The 22061-nt window shown below is 45.9% G+C and overlaps 2 protein-coding genes across 4 annotated transcripts; one reads left to right on the top strand and one right to left on the bottom strand.

Moving 5' to 3' along the window:
* Positions 1 to 599: 599 nt before the first annotated feature.
* Positions 600 to 14771, top strand: dnai2b (dynein, axonemal, intermediate chain 2b). Of its 3 annotated transcripts, none has more exons than XM_035403195.1 (13): positions 600 to 618; positions 2257 to 2447; positions 3012 to 3173; positions 3792 to 3913; positions 4928 to 5070; positions 6360 to 6473; positions 6915 to 7054; positions 7705 to 7827; positions 8479 to 8702; positions 9768 to 9903; positions 10282 to 10428; positions 11152 to 11373; positions 12321 to 14771. In XM_035403195.1, the coding sequence occupies exons 2-13, from the start codon at positions 2265 to 2267 to the stop codon at positions 12351 to 12353; spliced, it is 1749 nt and encodes a 582-aa protein (XP_035259086.1). In that variant the 5' UTR covers positions 600 to 618; positions 2257 to 2264; the 3' UTR covers positions 12354 to 14771. The 3 variants fall into 3 exon arrangements, with proteins under 3 accessions (XP_035259086.1, XP_035259085.1, XP_035259084.1); XM_035403194.1 differs by lacking the exon at positions 600 to 618 and adding an exon at positions 1468 to 1550; XM_035403193.1 differs by lacking the exon at positions 600 to 618 and adding an exon at positions 1504 to 1630.
* Positions 14772 to 14811: 40 nt separating this feature from the next.
* On the bottom strand, positions 14812 to 20954 carry LOC118219785 (dnaJ homolog subfamily B member 1-like). Its single transcript, XM_035403196.1, has 3 exons — positions 20233 to 20954; positions 18365 to 18954; positions 14812 to 17837 (listed from the first exon to the last, which is right to left on the bottom strand). The coding sequence occupies exons 1-3, from the start codon at positions 20450 to 20452 to the stop codon at positions 17604 to 17606; spliced, it is 1044 nt and encodes a 347-aa protein (XP_035259087.1). The 5' UTR covers positions 20453 to 20954; the 3' UTR covers positions 14812 to 17603.
* Between the last annotated feature and the right edge of the window lie 1107 nt (positions 20955 to 22061).

Genomic DNA, 22061 nt, shown 5'->3' with positions numbered 1-22061 from the left:
CGAAACACGTGACGTCAAGCCGCTGCTCCTTTTCACACCGCTATCCGCACGCTGAACACGCACAGGCCGATGGTACCGACTCATTTCGAGTGCGGCTTTTATCAAGCAGCAGGCTATAGGTTTCCGACTCACCGGCAGAGGTCGCTGATGAGCTTATGAGACGCTTCTCCCAACAGAATCCTATTCAACCTTACTAATTTACTTACATTTTCCCTCTTGCGTCATGTCTTTGTACACAGCCAAGAGGAGAGCCACCGTGTCTGTTGTATTTTGATTTGATTTAACACTTAAATATATATAATTTAAGTCCCCAATTCGATTTTTTTGTTGTTGTTGATCCAAGCACCTTGTTTCCAAGGCCTAAACTGGGAAATGATTGAAAGGAAAACTACAAGAACCTACAGACACTGCGGTGCACCTTGAGTTTGGTTTGACACCCCTGATTTAGGGTAAATAGCTACGGAGGTAGTGGGGTACAAGTCACAACGGCAACTTTTCAAATGATTGGTTTTATGCTGTATTGCTTCATGTCCGCCCCCACAAAGGGTGATTAAACCGGAGTATTATCTACTTCCGATCAGCCGAGGCCAGGATTGAGCAAGTTGGTTATTTATAGTGGTGTGTATAATAAAAGAATTGTTAGAGGAGGGGGAACACAACATGGCAGAAATAGTGACATATTTTGTTAAATTCCAATGTTGTACAGAATGTGTATCCAAACTGACCATGTCTGAACATTTATTGATGCTCGCTTGAGAACAGCCTAGAACTCTATGTCCTTTCTGTGTTTCAGAACAATGTATGTCCACTCTAAAGTGGCCTTTGTGTTGGATGGTAGAATAGCCTATTTGATGTCTTGTTATGAGGGAGGCTGTTTGTTAGCAGGGGACGCGATGTTGCTGGGGGACATCGTGCACGAATTGTGCGCACACATGAATTTTCCGGAAACTGGCCGGATATTAAACGTTATTATGAATGTTCATTATCGAGAAATACGTAACATACAAATGCATAAAACAAGGTCTATGGGCACAAATATGGTTCGTTGTGCACTTATAACAGTTATATCAGTATGCCATTACATTGTGTTTTAGTTTGTTGCCGTGGGGTAACTTCTAAAAAAGACACCGTGTCCAAGAAATCTTTCTTATCCCGCGTAAGAATTTTACGAATTACATATGGGCATAAAAACAGATGACTGCTGGTCTGATTAATTATGACCGCAACAGATGGTAGGTGAGGGTTTTTTTTCTTGGTCAGTGTGCGAAAGTGCCATTACATTTTTGTCAGTAGTTCCCTGTAACCTACGTCATATTCAATTTTTTCCAAGTTCTATGTGTCTCAAAAAACCGATATATTCATTGTTTTTTTTGTTTGTTTGTTTTTTTTCAAAGAAACGCGTGTCTGTAAATAATTTACGGTAAATAGATTGGCCAGCCCCTAGCTTGGTTTAGGTTCCACCGACGAGTTTACCCTGCCGGAGCTGAAAGGGGAGGGGGAGCTGTTGCTATGATACGGTAAACTGTCTGAATGTTTGGGGAAACAATCCGGTAAGACGACAGAAATACCCGCTTAGTGAATGAATATTAATGTTCATTTGATTATCCATCGCCATCGTGATACATACCTGGTTAGTGGAGTTTCGCAGAATTCTATAATTAAATGAAATCACTCGATTCAATTGTTACGTGGTCCGTACAATCCACTGCTTTCTTTGCTGCGATAACTATGTTGACTGGCTAGCTTAGTTAACCCATCTTGGGTTGGCTACCATTTAACTAGCAAAGTCAGGTGTAACTTGTATGCAAAGTTAAATGTAGGATGCACACAAATGTTGCTTCCACTCAAAACATACGTTTTTCCCCTGACGTTTATCGCGCCTCTAATAAGTTTAATTGCTAAGTGTGTGAGATAAGTCTGGTTAAGGTTTGTTGCTTTACACAAATCCGTGGTATCGAATGATTCATGTAGTATTTCTGTTCTAACAGCAGTTTTTACTAAAAATCTTCCGTTTTTTAATTTTTTAACTTTGTCAATGAGTTATCCATTCATTGTTGATTAGCCTATTATTCCATGTAGGCCTCCTGGAGAGGGTATCAACTGGCTACAACAGCAGCAGCAACAACAATTATAAGCTGTGATACTGTCAACACTTACACCACGATCTCTGTTTATTTCGTAATATTTTAACATTAAGACATTGCAGGGAAATTTAATTTAGCATTTACACAATAGTGCGCCCGTATGTGCCCACAGTAGTCGTGATGGAGATTGTGTATGTGTACACGAAGAAGCGCAGCGAGTTTGGCCGGCAGTGCAACTTCTCCGACCGGCCGGCGGAGCTGCACGTGGACATCCTCCCCGATCCCTCTCTCGCGGCCAACTTCATCGAGCGGGACCCCTGCGACGTGCCGTTACAGTGCGCTCAGGAGATGTCCGAGCATGAGGTCAGTGTTGCGTGGCTGTATGCCCGTGCTGTCACAGAGCATGGCGTGAAGCAACCGATGCATGTGGAAATATGAAAGGCTGTGCATTTGTGTCAGGAGGGTGCGGTCCCGTGTCAGTCCTCTGTGTGACCTGAGCATGAATGCAAAGCCATAAACCTCATAAACCAGTTCCATTCCCTATTTTTTAAAAATCTAATTGAGACCATACACAAAGAAAAAGTAATGTCCACGCTTTGACTTAATAGGTTTTCTTTTTTCCTGGTTTTTCATTGGTGGAGATGACGCAAAGCACAGATGGCAATACAGTGTATTGAATACACAAGTCACCGATCTGCAGAGAGGATCTTGGTAAACACAAGGCGATATTGCAGCAGGTCTCGTGTTGCAGCCTGGCAGTAATCGAAGCACACAAATGCATATCGCTGCATTCTCAGGGGAGTCGCTGTCGGTGCAGATGTCTTGTGTCAACGGTATCAGGGGCTTTTCCTGCAGAGCATATGAGCGCTCGGTCGCCTGTTCGCTTGGCGGGAACGACACGCTTCCTTCGCCGTCTTCTGTTCCCAGGTGAACACGGAGCGCTACGAGTCGGAGAGCCGTGGGATTAACCACGTGGAGGGCGGCTGGCCGAAGGACGTCAACCCCCAGGAGATGGAGCAGACCATCCGCTTCCGCAAGAAAGTGGAGAAGGACGAGAACTACGTCAACACCATCATGCAGCTGGGCAGTGTGTGTACGCCGCTTCACAATCAGCAACGTTAGGGCTGCCGGGTGACTTGTCCTGTTAAGGCTCTGTTCCAGTGTGTGGATGGGCCCCATGGTCTGGTATCTGTTAAGGCTCTGTTCCAGTGTGTGGATGGGCCCCATGGTCTGGCATCTGTTAAGGCTCTGTTCCAGAGTGTGGATGGGCCCCATGGTCTGGTATCTGCTAAGGCACTGTTCCAGTGTGTGGATGGGCCCCATGGTCTGGTATCTGTTAAGGCTCTGTTCCAGTATGTGGATGGGCCCCATGGTCTGGTATCTGTTAAGGCTCTGTTCCAGTGTGTGGATGGGCCCTGTGGTCTGGTATCTGTTAAGGCATTGGTCCATTGTGTGGATGGGCCCTATGGTCTGGTAGTTGTTAAGGCACTGTTCCAGTGTGTGGATGGGCCCCATGGTCTGGTATTTGTTAAGGCACTGTTCCAGTGTGTGGATGGGCCCCGTGGTATGGTACTGAACCCATATGTGCCAGTGCCAACCTCACCTGGCAGCCCCACATATAATTAGTCGCGTAATTAGCATAGCATAGCCGGGACGTCTGTGTCTCACTGAGTGATTCTCAGTGATTTCCCTGCTTTCTGACCACAGCACATGGAGCACTGCATCAAGCAGAACAACGCCATAGATATTTACCAGGAGTACTTTGAAGACAGTGAGGAGATGGAGGACTGTGAGGAGCAGCCCTGGGCTAAGACCATCAACGTATTCAGGTGGCTGCCTCTGTGAACTGTGGAGGAGCTCTCTCTTTCTCTCTCTCTCCCTCTCTCTCTCTCTCTCTCTCTCTCACTCTGTCTTTCTCTCTCACTTTCTTTCTCTCTCTCAGTTCAATTCCAAATGCTTTATCGACATGACGTATTTCAATTTCAGAACTTGTTGCCAAACCTTTAAAAACACATTACAATGTACATAAAGTATAGTAGAGGGTATCCCACCCTCTCTGCCACTCTCTCTCTCTAAGTTCTTTAGAAATGACAGTTTTACACTGTTGTATAAAGGAAAGGAATGAAACAGAACGCTTTAAAAAAGGAAATTAAGAGTATGCAAATTTTAAATGGTTTAAAATGAAAGCGTGTTGAAACTGTTGTGGAAATAAAGAGTCTGTATGAGTACACAATACATCTTCTTAGTGCTTCTCTCCAGATAAGAAACAGGCTTCTTGGTTATATACTCCGCATTCACGTGAGTGTTGAGGTCAGCCAACTTCCTTATCACATTCTAGACTGATTCAGTCACATACACGTTCTTCAACTTCCCCGCTGGTTCAGCTCTGAACAGAACATCTTTATCTCACAGGCATGCAAAAAAACTTCCATCTAACTGCTCACAAACAGACACACACGTGATTCCTCTGCTCCCTTTAGCATACACAGTCTTCCACAATATACAAAGTGAGATTTTTGACATTTAAATTTGAGCTCTCTCTCTTCTCTCACTACCCCCACTCTCTCCCTGTCTCTCTCTTTTTCTCCCTCTCTCCCCTTCTCTCTCTCCCCCCCCTCTCCTCCTCTCTCTCTCTCTCTCCCTCTCTCCCCCCTCCCTCTCCCCTCTCCCCTCTCCCCCTCTCCCCCTCTCTCTCTCTCTCTCTCTCTCTCCCTCTCTCCCCCCTCCCTCTCCCCTCTCCCCTCTCCCCCTCTCTTTCTCCCTGTATCCCCCCTCCCTCTCTCTCTCTTTCTCTCCCTCTCTCTCCCCCCCCCCTCCCCCTCTCTCCCTCTCTCTCTGTGCAGAGACCCTAATGAGATCAAGCGCACCGCCACGGGCCTGTCCTGGCACCCGGACGGCAGCCGAAAGCTGGCCGTGGCGTACTCCTCCCTGGAGTTCCAGCGGGCCGCCGCCGACATGAGCCTGGACTCCTACATCTGGGACACGGGTACGAGTGAGCGCTTTCCACACTGGGGGGCATGGGGGGCAGCCTCCATACCAGTGAGCGCTTTCCACACTGGGGGGGCACAGGGGGCAGCCTCCATACCAGTGAGCACTTTCCACACTGGGGGGCATGGGGTATAGCCTCCATACCAGTGAGCGCTTTCCACACTGGGGGGCATGGGGGGCAGCCTCCATACCAGTGAGCGCTTTCCACACTGGGGGGTATGGGGTATAGCCTCCATACCAGTGAGCGCTTTCCACACTGGGGGGTATGGGGTATAGCCTCCATACCAGTGAGTGCTTTCCACACTGGGGGGTATGGGGTGTAGCCTCCATACCAGTGAGCGCTTTCCACACTGGGGGGCATGGGGGGTAGGGTCCATACCAGTGAGCGCTTTCCACACTGGGGGGTATGGGGGGCATATTCCAGAGTTGGAGTTCCCCACCGTGATGCTGGACTGCAGCAGGGTCTACCAGTTTTTGTTTTCACTTCAAAATCAACAACCAATTTAGACCCAAAAAACCAGACTTGAACCAAAGAGCAGCAGGCCCTGTGCCTCTTAAGACCTGGGTTTGCCAGCACTGGTCCATTAGCACCCACTACAATTCCTGGTGAATTTGACCCTTTCAGGCCTGGGAATCTGTGTGTAACCCTGCACATCAGCCTCTACTGCTATGTTCACGCAACACCTTAGAGTAGTATAGTGCTTACGGAACTGGGCTTGTAACCTAAAAGTTACAGGTTTGTTTCCCATGTACCCTTCAGCAAGGTACTTAACCTGAATTTGCTTCTATATATATCTGGGTGAGTAAATGGATCTGTGTAAATATACGAAAAGGTTTATGGTGTAAAAATACGGAAAAGTCTAAGTTGCTCAAGGGCTGGTAATGTAAGTTAACTGGCTCCAGAGCAAGGGGTAGTGTCCAGCCAGTGTAAAGTTGAGAGTTTTGTATATATATATATATATTATTTTTTTTCCCCACCACCACTCTTCGGAGGACAACTTTTTTTTTTCTTTTCTTTTTTTAAACAGAGTACATAGTTTACACATCAGTATCTTTTACATTTGCACATTATCATTTATAATGAGTCCTCCTAAACAGAGCCCCTGCCCACTTACCCAGTGATGTCCCTTCCCCTCACCCTATGTGTCATACAAATATTCACCCCTATACCAACCCCCCACCCTCATCTTTGGAGCACAACTTTATCGTTATTTAATTACTTATATACCATTTTACTTTGTCGAGAGTTTTGTTTGTGACTGCATCCTGAACATTTTACTCCCTCAGAGAGCCCCAACAAGCCAGAGATGACCGTTAAGCCTGTTTCCCCTCTCATTTGCCTGGAGTATAACCCCAAAGACTCCCACGTCCTGGTCGGTGGCTGCTACAACGGACAGATAGGTGGGTCCTCCTTCAGGCCGCTCAGCCTTTCCCACAACGCACTGCTGTGAAGGCAAGGCAGGTTGCACCTCTTTAACCCATTGACGAGTATGTATTTTGTAATTTTTTTCCAGAATTCCATTGCTTTCAGTCACCATTAGCGTTAGAATGTTCATTTAAGAACATTCTAATCACATATTATGCAGGACTGTAAAGGTTGTGTAAGTCACTCTGGATAAGAGCATCTGCTAAATGCCTGTAATGTAATGTAATATTTGTGATCTCACAGCTGAACGGGTTAAGCACCTCTTTTAAGTCTGGTGCGAAGTTCTTTGTTGCTATGTGCTTTTTTTGCATTATGTCCTTTGCAGTGTGAATTTTACCTGGAGTCAAAAGCATAAAAATAGAACCAAAGAACATGGTTCATTTCAGAACGGAGGTGTGTTTTTCTATTTTGGACAGCGTACTGGGACACGCGTAAAGGTAGCCAGGCCGTGGAGACGTCCACCATCGAGCACAGTCACAGGGACCCCGTCTACAAGGTCATCTGGCTGCAGTCAAAGACGGGCACTGATGTGTTCTCCGCCTCCACCGACGGCCAGGTGAGCCTCCCTGCACCGCCGCCGCTGCTGCTGTCGCCATGGGAACCAAGAGAGCCTCACACTAGGAAAGGCAAAGTGCCAGATTCAACCATACTCTTTGCAGTACTTACTGACTTACGTACTGACTCACTTGCTTACTTATATACGTACTTACATACTTACTGACTTGCTGATTTACTTGATTATTTATATACTGACTGACTTGCTTGCTTACTTACTGACTTGCTTACTTGTGTACTTGCTTACTTACTGATTTGCTGGCTTACGTACTGACTTACTTAATTGCTTGCTTGCTTGCTTACTTACTGACTTATTTACATGCTTATTTGCTTACTTACTGATTTATTTTTGCTTTCAGAGCCTTTGTGTTCCAGGCTGTTGTCGTATGTTACAAAATGCAACTCGGACTGTTAGGTGTGTCCATAGGGAGGCACCATTGGGCAGCTGGTGGCTGCTGTGCGCTTGCTGACTGGAAGATAGATTTATTAGCACGGCTCACATTTATTGGAAAAAGAATACGGTCCTGGCAGCTGACAGACAGTAGGTTGAAAACAGGTACAAGGCATCAAATGGCCAACCTGGGAGGTTCTCGAATGCAGAATACCTGGCCCAGAACACCCACACACCTTCTTTTTTGCTTTCTGCCTCAGGTCCTGTGGTGGGACATCCGAAAACTGAGCGAGCCCACGGAGAGGCTGGTGCTGGACCCCAGCAAGAAGGGGAACCTGGACAACGCACTGGGCGCCATTTCCCTGGAGTTTGAGCCCACCATGGTGAGGCTGTCTGGCTGTGTCTGTGACGCGAATTATACAGGAAATAACCAGCACTCTCTTCTAAATGCTGAACATGTCTGAAATATTTATATGCTTTATACTTGAAGTTGTTGGGCAAGTAGGATCTTGTCACTGCTTGGGGTTTTTGGCAGCTCTGAATTGAGCCCAGTCTGTAAATTATCCCCTCATAACAGTTTGCTGCCCTGAAAGGTATACTACACAACCAAAAGTGTGTGGACACCTGACATCCAGCATCTCGTCCAAAATGATGGACATTAATATGGAGTTGGTTCACCCTTTGCTGCTATATTTTAAAACTCCTCTCTTTTGGGAAGGCTTTATACTAGATGTTGGAGCATTTCTGCAGGTATTTGCTTCCATTCAGCCATAAAAGCATGGAATCGTCTGTAATGTAACTGTATGCTGTAGCATTAAGATTTGCCTTCACTGGAACTAAGGGGCCTAGCCCAATCCATGAAAAACATCCCCAGACACTTTTGGTCATATAGTGTAGCTCAAGGGAACAAGAACCTCCTAAATGCTGGCAATCTTTTTGTCTTATTTCGCAAAAAAGTAATATAAGTAAGATTTGAATACCGGGCCCTGACAGCGAACAGCTTCTGTGCTTTCTGACCGGGTTGTCCCGCACAGCCCACGAAGTTCATGGTGGGGACGGAGCAGGGCCTGGTGGTCTCCTGCAACCGCAAGGCCAAGACCCCCGCCGAGAAGATCGTCTGCACCTACAGCGGCCACCACGGCCCCATATACGCCCTGCAGAGGAACCCCTTCTTCCCCAAAAACTTCCTGACGGTGGCCGACTGGACCGCGCGCATCTGGTCCGAGGACATCAAGGAGTCCTCCATTATGTGGACCAAGTGCGTGGAGGAGGGGGGGGGGGGGTGGGGAGTGCGGAGGGAGAAAGAGTGTTTTAACAACTGTTTTATTTGGTCGTTACTGTACCAAAGCCTACCAAAGAAAGGGTGGTTTAGTCTTAATTAGTCTTGGGGCGGCAGTGTAGTATAATGGGTAAGGAGCTGGTTTTATAGCCTAATGGTCCACAGGTTTGATTCCCAGGTGGGACACTGCCGTTGTACCCTTGAGCATGGTACTTAACCTGCATTGCTCCAGTATACATCCAGCTGTATAAATGGATGCAATGTAAATGCTGTGTAAAAGTTGTGCAAGTCGCTCTGGATAAGAGTGTCTGCTAAATGCCTGTAATGTAATATCTGCTTCTTCACAGTCCCAGGCCCAGTCTTCTGTATTATCTCTCAGTACAACGAAGAGACTTCGCTTCTAACAGCTGTTTGTTTAAATGTTTACAAAAAAGAGCAGAGGGAGAGAGAGTTAATTTACCCCTGGGGCCTGCTTGTTTTCAGGAGTTTATAGTTTGCTATGTCAACAACTGGTGAGCAGGCAGAAAATCTTACCTGCAAACGAGTATTTGCTCTCAGCCAATTCATATTAATTTAGTGATACTACCGAAAGCAGTGATTGGTGGGATGTTCGCATCCTCTTCCAACCTCAGCGAGCTCCTACTTGTTTGACACATTGGTTATCCCTTTAAGACTTATGGAATTTGTAAATATTGCTCAGGCAGGTGGGGTTGAGTAACTCTGTTCTCATGGTTACCGTCACTAGGCCACGCCTGTGGAATCACACTTGTAGCTTTTCAGTTACAGTTCAAATCCAGAACTACTTATAGACTGTCAGATACAGAACTGTGACTTGTATGGAGGGTTGAAAACGCACATTGCTTTTCAAGTGCCGCTTTACTGCTGTTTTTATATTTACAATTTTTAAAAACAATTTGTATGAATTATCTTTTGTTTTATAAAAGCTTTCATTGAGTTTGCCATTGATTGAGTATGTGAGCACTGCACGTGCCTGGGTTTCTTGCTCTGTTGCCAGGATAACAGGTGCTTCCTGTTCTCCCTCAGGTACCACATGGCCTTCCTCACAGACGGCTGCTGGAGTCCAGTCAGGCCTTCTGTGTTCTTCACCGTCAAAATGGACGGAACTCTGGATGTGTGGGACTTCCTGTTCAAGCAGAACGATCCCACCCTCAGTCTGAAAGTAGGTGGAGTGTGCATTCAGGTCAATGCATGCGTACAGTAGTTCCGTTAATGGAATCTTGGAACAGGTTTTGATCGATTCGGGTTCAGGTCCTGATCAGTTGCCGGGTGCAATTGCCATGTGTATCCAGTCATATTGAACACATAGTTACAGTCTTACTGCTATTGGTTAATTTGTACTTTCTCCAGCTCTGAGTAACTCATGGATTTGTAACATTACCATATATTTACCTTGACCTTGATGATAAAAGCATATCTTTTCAGATTCTCTGAGCATGAATCTTATTGGCAAAATGCACATTCGTCTTCCGTTCCTAATCTGTGTGTGTGTGAATGCGTGTGTGTGTGTGTGTGTGTGTGTGTGTGTGTGTGTGTGTAGGTGTGTGATGAGGCTCTGTTCAGTCTCAGGGTGCAGGATAACGGGCGCTTCCTGGGCTGTGGCTCTCAGCTGGGCACAGCCACACTGCTGGAGATCTCCCCAGGACTGTGCACCCTGCAGAGAAACGAGAAGGCCCTGGCCACCGCGGTGAGGCCCCATGCACACGCGCATTTACGCACATGCGCGCACACACAAACACACGTGCACACACACACACTCACACACACACTCACACGCGCGCGCACACACACTCACACACACACACACACACACACTCTCACTCACTCACACACAGACACACACACACACACACACACACACACTCACACGTGCGCACACACACACTCACACACACACACACGCGCACACACTCACACACACACACACACACTTACACACTCACACACTTATGCACACACACTCAAACACACACACACACACACGCACACCAAACTACACTGTCATTATAGCTGGGGATGGGGTGATTTTGTATGGTGTCACACTACTTCCTAAATACATCACCTACTGCTTCTGAGTGCAAGCAGATGGTATTTTGCTTATGCTCATCCTGAGCTGCACGGTTCTATGTATTATCTCCTTGTACAGGCCGATATACACTGAAGCGCCTTGCTCAAGAGCATAACGGCAGTGCCCTACGTGGGACTCGAACCTGCAACCTACCCTAACCATTATACTGCACTGCCACCCAAAGCATGCTCTCCAAAGGAGAGCAAAACGCTGCCCGCTGTTTGGAGACCGCGCAGCGTAACGTAGCGAAGGCCCCTGCGCTGTCACTAGGCTCAGAGCGCTACTCAGTCAGCAGCCCGTGGGAATGGGCTGACGGGCCCGCTCTGTCTCTCCCGAGTTCAGATGTTCGAGCGCGAGACGAAGCGGGAGAAGATTCTGGAAGCCCGGCACCGGGAGATGCGCCTGAAGGAGCGGAGCCGCTCGGAGCAGAGCAAGGAGGAGGAGGGCAAGGAGGCGCACGGGGAGGAGAACGCCGAGGAGCTGATCGCGCAGGCGGAGAAGGAGTTCTTCAGCATAGTGGAGGGAGAGCTGAAAAAGAAGGAGAAGGAAGAGGAGAAATACGAGGTAAGTGCCTTTCTGAAAGAGAGGGAAGAAGGGATGAAGGGATGGGAAGAGAGAAAGTGAGGTGTAGAGACCCTCTCTGCTGATGGCTGACATGCTTTTGTAAACTAGACTGAAGGCTATCTGTAGGTATTCAGGGGATTGAGATTCAAACCAAGCAAACATCAGGCATTGTTCATTTATTGTGTGGATTTAGTGTGATTCTTCAGAGAAATTGGAGGGGGGGGGGTAACAGGGCAGATTAAGTGTGAGAGAATAAATCAGTCAGAGAATGAGAAGTGGTGGTTGGGCCTGAGAACCCCCCCCCCCCCCACCCATGCCCGTTTTATCTCCTGTGACAACAGCCATTTAAACGTAACTGAACCCCTCTGTTCTACTGGTTCTGGTCCCATGGCATTTATGGATCGGAGTTTGGGTTCTAAAAAAAACACTGTGTGGTGGTATGAAAATGAAGTGCGGTTTGGAGAAAATCAGTAACCTCAGCATCTGACAGACTGAGCTGCTTTCACAGGCAGTGTTAACGCCCAGTGGATTACACCCTTTCAACTGTGACATTTTGGCAATGGATTCACTCTCCGCTTTCCGCTCTCTGCTTCATATGGGACTAATGATGGGAAAGTTTGCGGTCAAGGACGCCATAATGAGTGGAGCTATCATGTGCTGTCAGTTCCTGATTGTATGGACCAATCAAAAGATTGTCATGTGCATTATGAAATACAGAGTGGCTCAATGTCAGCAATGATTGGTTGATTGGTTATCACTAATGACATATTGTAGCTCCACCCTCCAGTAGTGTAACAGGAGTGTTAGGGCTAACTTTTGATTTGTTTTGGACTGTTTTTTTTAAATGACTCCTTTTAAGTAAAAGTACCTTTAGAAAATCAAGGAAATTTATTTTGCTCCTTTAAAAATGTATGGATTAACCTTTAATCTTGTGATTTCTTTTTCAGGAGAAAGACGTCTGTGAAGAAAAAGATGGCTGAACAGCCACTACACGTCTTGCGTAATTGCCTCCTTGAATGTGACAAACCATATATATGCATATTATCTGCAAGCCATGTGAGACTTAATTAGCACGTGGCGTGTGAAGTTCTAACAAATTATTATTTTGTGCTGCAACACACAAAAAACACAAGAGGACAATTGTTTAAATGCTTTGAAACAGCACGTAAAGTTTAATGACACGCAACGCATGTACTGGCAGTGTGTGAATCGCGCTATTTACAATTTCCACACGGTTAATTGTTTTGACTGTACAGAATCAGATTCCGCTGTAGTAATGAGACATTTTTAGGCTTCCAGTCTTTTGCCGAGGCCCATCGATGCTCCTTCCGAAAGGAACACGCCGAGGTGTCGACTTCACCCCAGGGAGTCACACCCTTCCAAAAAAAAACCTTGTCCCAGTTGTTCAATGAATGGCCCAGGTACAGGCAACTCAGCAGTATGGACCTCCCATTCAGAAAGTACCAAGTTTGGCCCTTTCCTTGTGAATTCTTGCATGTGAAATGGCCGCGTGCCTGGCCCGCCATGCCTGCAGCCCAGCCCCTGTTGTTTCTCAGTAGTAGTGACGCTGTGGTTTGTGCACTGCTGAGAACAAGTTTCAACCAGTTTTATCAGCAACACATCGGACCAACTGCGCGCGTGAAGGCGAGGACGCTGAAGTGTATGACATGAACAGGAAGAGCTGTGAGCAGATGGCAAAGATGGGTTCATGGGTTTTGTGATTTGAGTGACATGTGAGGTCACACTTGTATCTTGGCTCGGTTGCACGCATATATTTTTGGTAAAAATACTGAAGGGGTAAAAAAAAAAATGTCTCGTTTTCACAGTGTGTGAACAGGCTTTAGACGCTGGTGACAGTTTGTACTTTGCAGTTTGGATGGTCTCCGTTCACCGCGGTTTTACATGACAGCAAAGCAACTGAAACAGCCTCGTAGACCGGAGATATTTGCTTGTCATTTCCACTCCAATGTACTTCCCCTTTTCTCTTCCCTGATACCCCGGAGTCCTCCATGGCTTCTAAATCAACAAATTATGTCCGAAAAATCATATACAAAGAGGATTGTTTGATGAACACCAGCACTTTATCCACTGAGGAAGAATCTTACTAATTAAATGTCCTTCTTACTCCCACGAACTGTACTCTTTTCACTGTTGTTTTTGAAGGAAATGCAAACACATCCTTATTTGGCAGAAGTGGATGACTTCTAAAAAAAGATATTGTGGGGGTATAGGTTTGGTGTCACAATATGAAAGATGATGATTATAAATTACACCGATGATAAAATTCGAGTGAAAATGACAGTTCACAACAGACGGTATTATTCCAGTACGGTCACTGTGCATCAATGGATCTCGCTGTTGTTCTTTGAACCTCCAATTGAGTCTGTGACTTCACCAGTAATCATCCACTTTGTTTGAGCGCCTGGAGGAGGTGTCATTTCATTTTTCTAAAGCAGGTTCTTTACATTCAGACAAATGGGAAAAATTTTAATAACAGCATTCCTCACACCTGGAAAACTGAAATTCCGTTCTCTCCCATCTCCCTGCTTGCGCCACTGAACACCTGCAGCTCATGCAGAATGCAGCCGCACACCTGCGCAGTCTTCCTGAACCTGTTCACCTGTCCAAACCGGCTTCACTGCTTTCACCTGTTACAGCTGGGGTGGGCTATTCCGGTCCTGGAGGGCCAGTGCACATGCAGGCGTCTGTTTCCAGCAGCCGCCCTGGCTAAATGAGCCAAGTGGCTGTACACACCAACACTGGCTCACTCATAGATTAGATCACAGTAAAACCTTTCACATAAGGACACGAGAACGGTCTTCAGCCGACATTCATGCGCTTCTCAAGAAATGCAGCTGAAATTTCAGATGGCGCTAAAGTTAGGGCAAATTAAGTTAAGGCCAGATGTTTCTAAGGCAGGAAAACCAGAAACAGAGATGGTCCTCGTTGCCCACATCTGCATTAGCCTGCATCAAGTGTGAAAACCTTGGTACTAGCGAATGGAATCATGTTCACATTTCTCTTCTTAGGACTTATGGATGTAGTGTGTATTTACAATTTGTACTTTGGTTCTTTGTAAGAATACTTGTACTAGTGCCTCAATGATGTTGCATCTTCCAATGTAATGCTATATAATATATGCAGTCGTATGTAATCAACTACATACTGTAGGACTACCTTTATAAGAATGACTTCTGCAAGTCATGGCATCAAAGTTTTACTTCTTCCCCAATTAAACCATAAATCTTGTCAAAATCAAAAATGAGGAAAATAGTTTAAACGTAAGCATCATATCTAACATTTGCGTTAAAACATGCAAGCTCCTATTCCTGACATTGAAAGTTCACCCAAAATGTTTGATCCATATGCAAAATAAAGACAACAGAATTATTTTATAAGGGATGAAAGCTTTATTTAGAAAAAATCCGCACAGTTTTGTTTTTTTTTTAAAGAAAAATGACATGTGCAAAGCATTCTAAACCACATTTACAAATTATAATGCTGGTTGTTAACCAGAAGAGCACGTGTGGTACAAACATCCAGCTCACTCATACTGGAGGAGGAAGACGTGAGACCTTCAGCATGAACATTTGGATTATGTGGAACAAGAGCACCCCCTGGGCCTGTCTGGACAACACGAGGACCTCTGGAAACCAGCCCACCCAAAATCAGACACATCCAAACAATCACTCACTCACAGGGTTTTCCCATTTTATAGTCCATTATCTATGTACTTATAATTAAATTAAATTTTATTGCCATCTGAACCTCAAACTTCCACCCGTCCGGGGCATCAACAAACAGTGCTGCCCAAAATTGCGTCACCCAAGTATTAGGGCATTCAGAGCACCCATGTGACTTCTGAAGGTTCACCCAGAAATCCCGGGAACTCGCAGACTCTCCCCTCCAGACAGTCCCTAATCTGTACTGCCAGGCAGTTCTGTTCAAGGTAGGTAACGTTCATCAGAAAATTTGGTGGCCAATTCTTTCTGAAGCGCTGGCAACACTGCATCGATCACCCCCTTCACTCAAGCTAGCAGACCTGCTTCTGCTCAAACAGCCGTTTGAACCCACACTTATTCTAATGTTTTTCTGTAAAGTGCCTCAGTGACAGCATCTCTAAAAAAAACACTGTACAAATTAAAAAGCAAATTGAGCTTGGCAAGCCAACCCTGAATACACGGTCAGGATAAGGTCACAAATGCTTGTAAACGAAAAAAATATATACACGTACAGTTTTTGGAATGACAAGAAGTGAATTTACAAAACTGATTTTTTTTCCCCTACCAGTCTTTTCGCTAGCCTTCTAAGCCTGGTGGTGCCCCTTCATCTCTCCCAAACTTACGTAAACGTAAATCTATCTTTAAAAATATATATATATATGAATGTGCACTCCTGAGAAACTTACATTTTTTAAAATAAAAAATGGCAGCTGCTATGTTTAGGACCATTAAAAGAAAATGTTATTTATTTTTTACTATTTTACTTTTGAAAAGACTAATATACACAAATTCACAAATTTCTGGTAGTTGGAATAGCATTTAAAAACACTTGGTCATTACGCACTCTGAAAATCCTCCTTTCCCAACGGAAAGAACGTGAAAGAAACCCGCCAGGCGAAGCCGAGCACCTCTCCCGAAACCAAAACGCGACGATCCGCAAATCGGATCCGCACACCGGAAGAGGGCAAAAAAATAAATAAAAATCTAAATCCCTCTGACGGTGTGAACCTGAAAAAAGCTCTTTCCAAGTCTCCACAGTCAGAGAAAAAGAAAATAGTACTGAATTAAGTAGGCCATGCTATGTACATCCAAGACTTAAGTCACGCACTCACACACAGCTTATTCCACTCTGGTAGTATCTTTGGTTACGGCTAAGAATTATTCATCGGGGGCCGGACAACCAGCGGACTGTCACGCGCGTTTCATTGCGAGTGACAGTCCTTACCCAGCCCACAGCCCTTCGTAAGTCCGGTAAGCTGGTCACAACACTACCGGCGCCCTCAGTAAGCCCTCACGCAATCCCCCCCCCCCGAGTTCCCACTCCTCACAGACCTGAGTCACAGGGAAACTCCAGAAACTCCACCGCTTAGCTCACCATGTCTCCCCTAGTGGGGGAGCACAGCTGAAAGAGGAAGTTAGTATCAATAGTCCAAGTCAGTTTCCAGCTGCATAGAGCAAGTGGTCCACGGCCTTTTTTTCATTCAAGACATAGAATGACAAGGCCAGAATAGCCCTACATGTGGGGTGGGTCCACGGATTTAGGAAGGGTGGGGGGTGGCAGTGCAGGGCGGGTAGGAGGGGGGTCCCCACTTAAAAATAAGGGTACCGAAGCCCTTGATTCGCAGCATTATTCATTTATATTTTGTAATAACCAAAATATAAACTTTACTCCAGTATTAACAGTGGTTTGTGGAGAACTCAAAATGACAAAAATACTACTTATAGTAAAAGATTACGAACAGCTACACTAAGAGGTGCCTCTGCTTTGGCTGAGAGACGTGTGCAGCATGTGTGAGGGTAACTGCTTTCGACACTGTCCCATGGGAGTCTGCAACGGCCCCGCAATATTAAAGCGCATACCATTACATTACATGCATCCCCACATGAGCATTTACCCCCCCCCCCCTCCCCACACACACACACACACACACCGCTTGCTGCACATCTACACACGTCACTTTCAGTTCAGCGTGAAGTCACACACAAAAAAAAACAACAAAAAAAAAACAGGTTTGCTTCCTAACCTGAATATTTGCATAAGATCACTTTTAAATTTCACATATTGCAGATAGCAGAAAGATTAGAGAGAAAAACAGACACTGTGACAGCCTGGCACCGCGCTGCTGAACGGGGTTCTTGGGGGGAGTTCTGACGCTTGCCAAAGAGCTGACAACGAGGCGTGTGCCTGCCCCACAGAGAGGCTGACCTTTGACCCTTGCAGCCATCACGCAGGAATGTTTGAGAAGACGATGGAGTGCCAATAACTGATTTCTGATGGATGAAATAAACCTTTGAATAGTGATAGGAAGAATTCAAATAAAATTAAATTAAAATAAAAGCAATATACATTTTTTTTTTTTTTTTTTTTTAAGAAAAGGCCATGCCCAATGATAAACCTCTGACCCCAGAAGACTGTGGGAAACAGTGGAACTCCCTCTGACATGGACAGTGGGAACGGGCGTGGCCTGTAAGCCCTGGGTGACACCGAAGCTCTGTGATTGGCCGAGTTCAGGAGGCGGGCAGGACCTGGCTGATGGCGTCGCGGGCGCTCTGGCTCAATCTGTCGGGGAACTTCACGCCGAACTCCACCACCAGGTCGCCCCTCTGCTCGGGCCGCTTGTGGTGGGGAAGCCCCTCCCCCGGCACGCGCTTCTTCGTCCCGGGTCTGATCACATCCTTCATCGTCACGGAGACGGTCCTGCCGTCCAGCGTGCGGGCCTGGACTGTGCAGCCACACAGGGCCTGGTTACAGACAAGACAGTGAGAGGGGGTGTGTCAAAGCTATGTGGCAGCCAATCAAATCTCTGCACAGGTAAAATCGCTACACTAGAAGAACTTTCTTCCCCCCCTATCAACCCATAGCATCCACAGCAGTACTGGAATAAACTGAAAAGATACTACAATAAAATATACTTCCATGCTATCACAACACTGCATAACATATGGTCAAATAGGACAATTAAAACAAACTGTTATGAAATACATTTAGATGACCGTAATTTAGCACTCATAGCCAGACAACTCAAAGCTACATGTATATCAGTCAATCATCACTAAGCCCATACATCTGCCGTGTATTACAGCACGGTCCATTTTTATAAGAGATGCCAATTCCTGTAATATAAATAACATGGTTTTCTATATATGACAGTATAAACTCAAGAAAAGGTTGAATTCCCCACCAGAATCCAAGGGCGTGTGAATATAAACCCCGATTTTTCGAGGATGCCTAAAATCGATGGGGGGTGGGGGGGGGGTGGCACACTCACATCTCTCAGAGAAATCTGGGTGGGGTAGATGATGTCGGAGCCGTCCCGGCGGAAGACGGGGTGTGGCTTGTCCTTGACCACGAAGACCACGTCGGCAGGGATGTTGGTGGGCGTCTCGTCCCCCTCCTTGGGGAAGGTGATCTTGGTGCCCTCCTTCCAGCCGCGCTTGATGTCCACTGTCAGGATCTTGTCCTCGGTGCGCGTGGTGCGCCCGTCGGGGTTCAGCCGCCGGTGGCTAATCTTCATCTTCTTGGTGCAGCCGGTCAGCACCTCCTCCAGGGTCACCTTCAGCTCGTGCACCACAGGGGGGTCCTGCTTCTTCTCCAGGCCCCCCGTACGGGCGCTGAAGGACCTGGGGAAGCCGCCCATGCCCCCCATCCCTCCCATCCCACCCATCCCACCCATCCCGAAACTGGCAAAGGGGTCGTCCACGTCCATGTCCTCGTCCGCCCCGCCGTTGCGGGTGAAGAAGTGCTCGAAGGGGTTGCGGCCGCCAAAGAACTCGGTGAACATGGCGTGGGGGTCGCCGTGGAAGGTGTAGTTGAAGTTGGTGCCATTGGGGCCTCCGCTCGAGGCATTTCCCTTGAGGCCTTGAGGGACAGAAAGTTCCGTTACTCTCACCACCGCCACGACCATGCTCAATGCAGTGTTCTAATGTTAAAGGGGCGCTTCGCCCTAGAAATCACATTCTGATGGCGAGTTTCCATTTACTAATAATAATAAAAGTCAACGAAAAATAAACAATAAGAAACAGGCAACTACAATATACCACTATCTGCCCAAGTGAGGCACGTTGCATCACCGAGTCAGACACACCCACTTTCAATGTAGCAGTGACGAATAACGTGTAAGAAACGTATGCACAGTGTGTGGACAGAAGTGTGAGTCTAGAACCTTCTGGTTATCGTTCAGTTTATCTTGATTAGCCAACCTGAAGCTCTTACTGAACGGGGCTTTTGCCAGCGCAACCGACGATGCAGTTTTCTGCAGAGGCTAGAACCATTTCGGAGAAGTGGTAAGGGGCCCGTTTTTCATCGCCTGGCTCGTTTCCGGCGTGTCGCGGCAGAAATGACGCCGTGCTGCGAACAGGTCGTCGGTAGCCTGATAACTTGCTCGCTGACAGCTTCGAAATCCCCACCCTTCTCTGACGCGGCTAGAAACTTCCAGCAAGCGCACCTTCGAGAAACTCAAGGCTTAGCTAACATCTGCGCTTTCCCCCTCTTTGCGTATACACCCACTTTATCTCCTGAACACTTACTGCATTTGTTGCTATGTGTACGTTAACAGTATATAGCATTTCAATTTAACAAACCTTCCAGAAGCGCCTGTATCATGCGCGCAGCGCATATGAACTTTTCAGTGTGTTTTCTCCAAGTTCGCTTTCTTTATATAACAGTAACACTAAGCGAAAGCAGTTTCCACTTTTATCATAATTACGTATGCAATAATATTTGTATTCACCAAGATCAGTCCCGTGTTTAACCAGCTCGTTTCTACCTAATACCACACTGTCGTTTATAACCGTCAACTCTAAAACCAGCTAGCTAGCCTAAATTAATGTTATGTAGCTCGATGATTATCTGAGCTAGGTTGAACTAGATGGTCAAGCTGCATATTATCATATTAACTGCGGTGTTCTACATCTCAAAGTTTCTAGCTAACTAGCTAAGTTACACTAGTCATCTCCTTGACTTTGATATAAATGATAAAGCAAGGTATTTCTGGCTAACTAAGGGCACTTGTTCAGCAAACGTTAGTTTAACAAGCTAACACATTAGCTTGCATGTACCGTAGAACGCGCCGACTTTCCTAACGGTACCCAACTTCTTAACATAATTTACAAACGAATAACTTTAGGAAATAAATACCTTCTTCTCCAAACTGGTCATAGACATCCTTCTTCTTGGGGTCACTTAGGACATCGTAGGCCTCTGCAATCTCTTTAAATTTATCCTCGGCTCCGGGCGACTTGTTTTTATCCGGGTGGAATCGTAGAGCTTGTTTACGGTAAGCCTTCTTTATTTCGTCTTCGCTAGCGCCTTTTTGTATGCCCAACACTTTGTAGTAATCTTTACCCATTCTAACCATTTACGATTCAAAGATGAAGTAAATACTGAATAAAGTGTTACAAACTTGCCACGGACTGCACATATAGAAACTATCCAAAAGTTCAGCAGAACGCCAACTACGCAGCTAGCAAAAGTTAGCTAACCAATTTTGATACTTTGTTGCAGTTTTTCCGTTTCTTAGCCTATTCGGTTATTAGCTTCGCAAGATATTTTTAACGTAAGTCTGACAAGTTGTTAGAACTTAGTGTCGAAGATCACTCTGAAGCAAGAACTTTAGTAGCTATATACATGCAGCACTGTTATCCAGCTTGTCTGCATCAGGCCAGTGCAATCGGCAGTCGGTTCTTTTTTGTAACCATGGAGAAAGTTCTAGAATTTAGCCCCAGGATATCGAGAACCTTCCAAACGCAAATTTCCTGCACGCAAAACCACTCTGCTCTCCCGCCCCTCGCCACTGCGTCACGACCAAGAGCTAGACTGTACACGCCTCTTCGGTCTGTTACCAGCACGCTCAAAGCCCCCTAATGTCAACTATGCCCATTGCCACTTTATTTCCATGTCAATTTACTGCTAGAAATCTCGTGACATGTGCATGCTGGTTGGGTTCATTCAAAATAAATAAAAATAACGCAATCTTTACCTCTAGGTGAGGTGACCCCTGAACGTTTCTAAAAGCTGGATCTCTTGAGCCACACCTCTCAAGAATGCAATATTGTAGGGCTACCGAGAGAAATCCAGGACAATATTCTATTATTACATTATCCCCGGGCCCAAGACGATATGTACCAGTTCACAGACTGTTGGGACCCAACCTCATCCAGGGCCCGGGACAACGTAACCAGTTGTTACCCCCTGACGGCGGCCATGCGTGCTTGAAAAATGTTAAATACGAGTTACGTATCTGTATATTCCCAGCACGGTCGTGCAAAGGACAGCAATACTTGATATAACCAGTTTCTGTGCTATTCTTCTTAATGAACTTTTCTGTCCTCTCAGTTTACAGATTAATTGTGTTTCAGCCATAGTTAGCCCTCTAGTTTTCATAATGGAGTATGCCGTATATGACTCCAAATGCAGTTTTCACATATTTAGCCAAAGGGTAGAACCAAGACTAGACACTCACTGCTCTTTTATTTGTGAACAATCCATGCAAAAGGCAACATATCAGCAACAGTTAGTACCTGCGAGTAATCGGTTAGCTTATTCTGCAGAGCTCAAAATTGAGAGGACTCAACACAAAACAACTGTTTTTGTTAAATGGCGAACCATATACACATGTAAATACAATTAAACAAAAGCTGATTCTGTGCTTTCATATCATATTCACTTTTGATCTCAAATCCAAATGCCTTAAGTATATATTTAAAAATAACATCAAATCAATTGAGGTTATTTAGTGTGCCATTCCTCAACTGAGATTTTCATCGTGTCTGCCCCGATAAACTCATCTTTAGCGTTTGATGATATATGGTTTATTTGATTTCGCTGGAGAAACAAAACATACATGCTATCACTGCGTGTCGCTCGAAACAGATAGAAAAAAACTTTTTCTTAACAATAAGCTCTCCAAAGTATTGACATCTCAGTAGATGACACAAGGTGACACAGATCCGACTGGGGCGTCCGAT

Source organism: Anguilla anguilla, chromosome 2 (assembly GCF_013347855.1).
Source record: "Anguilla anguilla isolate fAngAng1 chromosome 2, fAngAng1.pri, whole genome shotgun sequence".
Taxonomy (NCBI): domain Eukaryota; kingdom Metazoa; phylum Chordata; class Actinopteri; order Anguilliformes; family Anguillidae; genus Anguilla; species Anguilla anguilla.
The sequence above is the reverse complement of the archived record's forward strand: the minus strand, read 5'-3'. Positions and strand labels throughout refer to the sequence as shown.

Excerpts from the sequence above, each read along its gene's own strand:
- dnai2b (XM_035403195.1), top strand. The coding sequence starts at position 2,265 with ATGGAGATTGTGTATGTGTACACGAAGAAGCGCAGCGAGTTTGGCCGG. Across the intron at positions 7,828-8,478 it reads TGGAGTTTGAGCCCACCATG|CCCACGAAGTTCATGGTGGG; the intron begins GTGAGGCTGTCT and ends TGTCCCGCACAG. Across the intron at positions 10,429-11,151 it reads AGAAGGCCCTGGCCACCGCG|ATGTTCGAGCGCGAGACGAA; the intron begins GTGAGGCCCCAT and ends TCCCGAGTTCAG.
- LOC118219785 (XM_035403196.1), bottom strand. The coding sequence starts at position 20,452 with ATGGTTAGAATGGGTAAAGATTACTACAAAGTGTTGGGCATACAAAAA. Across the intron at positions 18,955-20,232 it reads TGACCAGTTTGGAGAAGAAG|GCCTCAAGGGAAATGCCTCG; the intron begins GTATTTATTTCC and ends CTGTCCCTCAAG. Across the intron at positions 17,838-18,364 it reads CCCAGATTTCTCTGAGAGAT|GCCCTGTGTGGCTGCACAGT; the intron begins GTGAGTGTGCCA and ends GTCTGTAACCAG.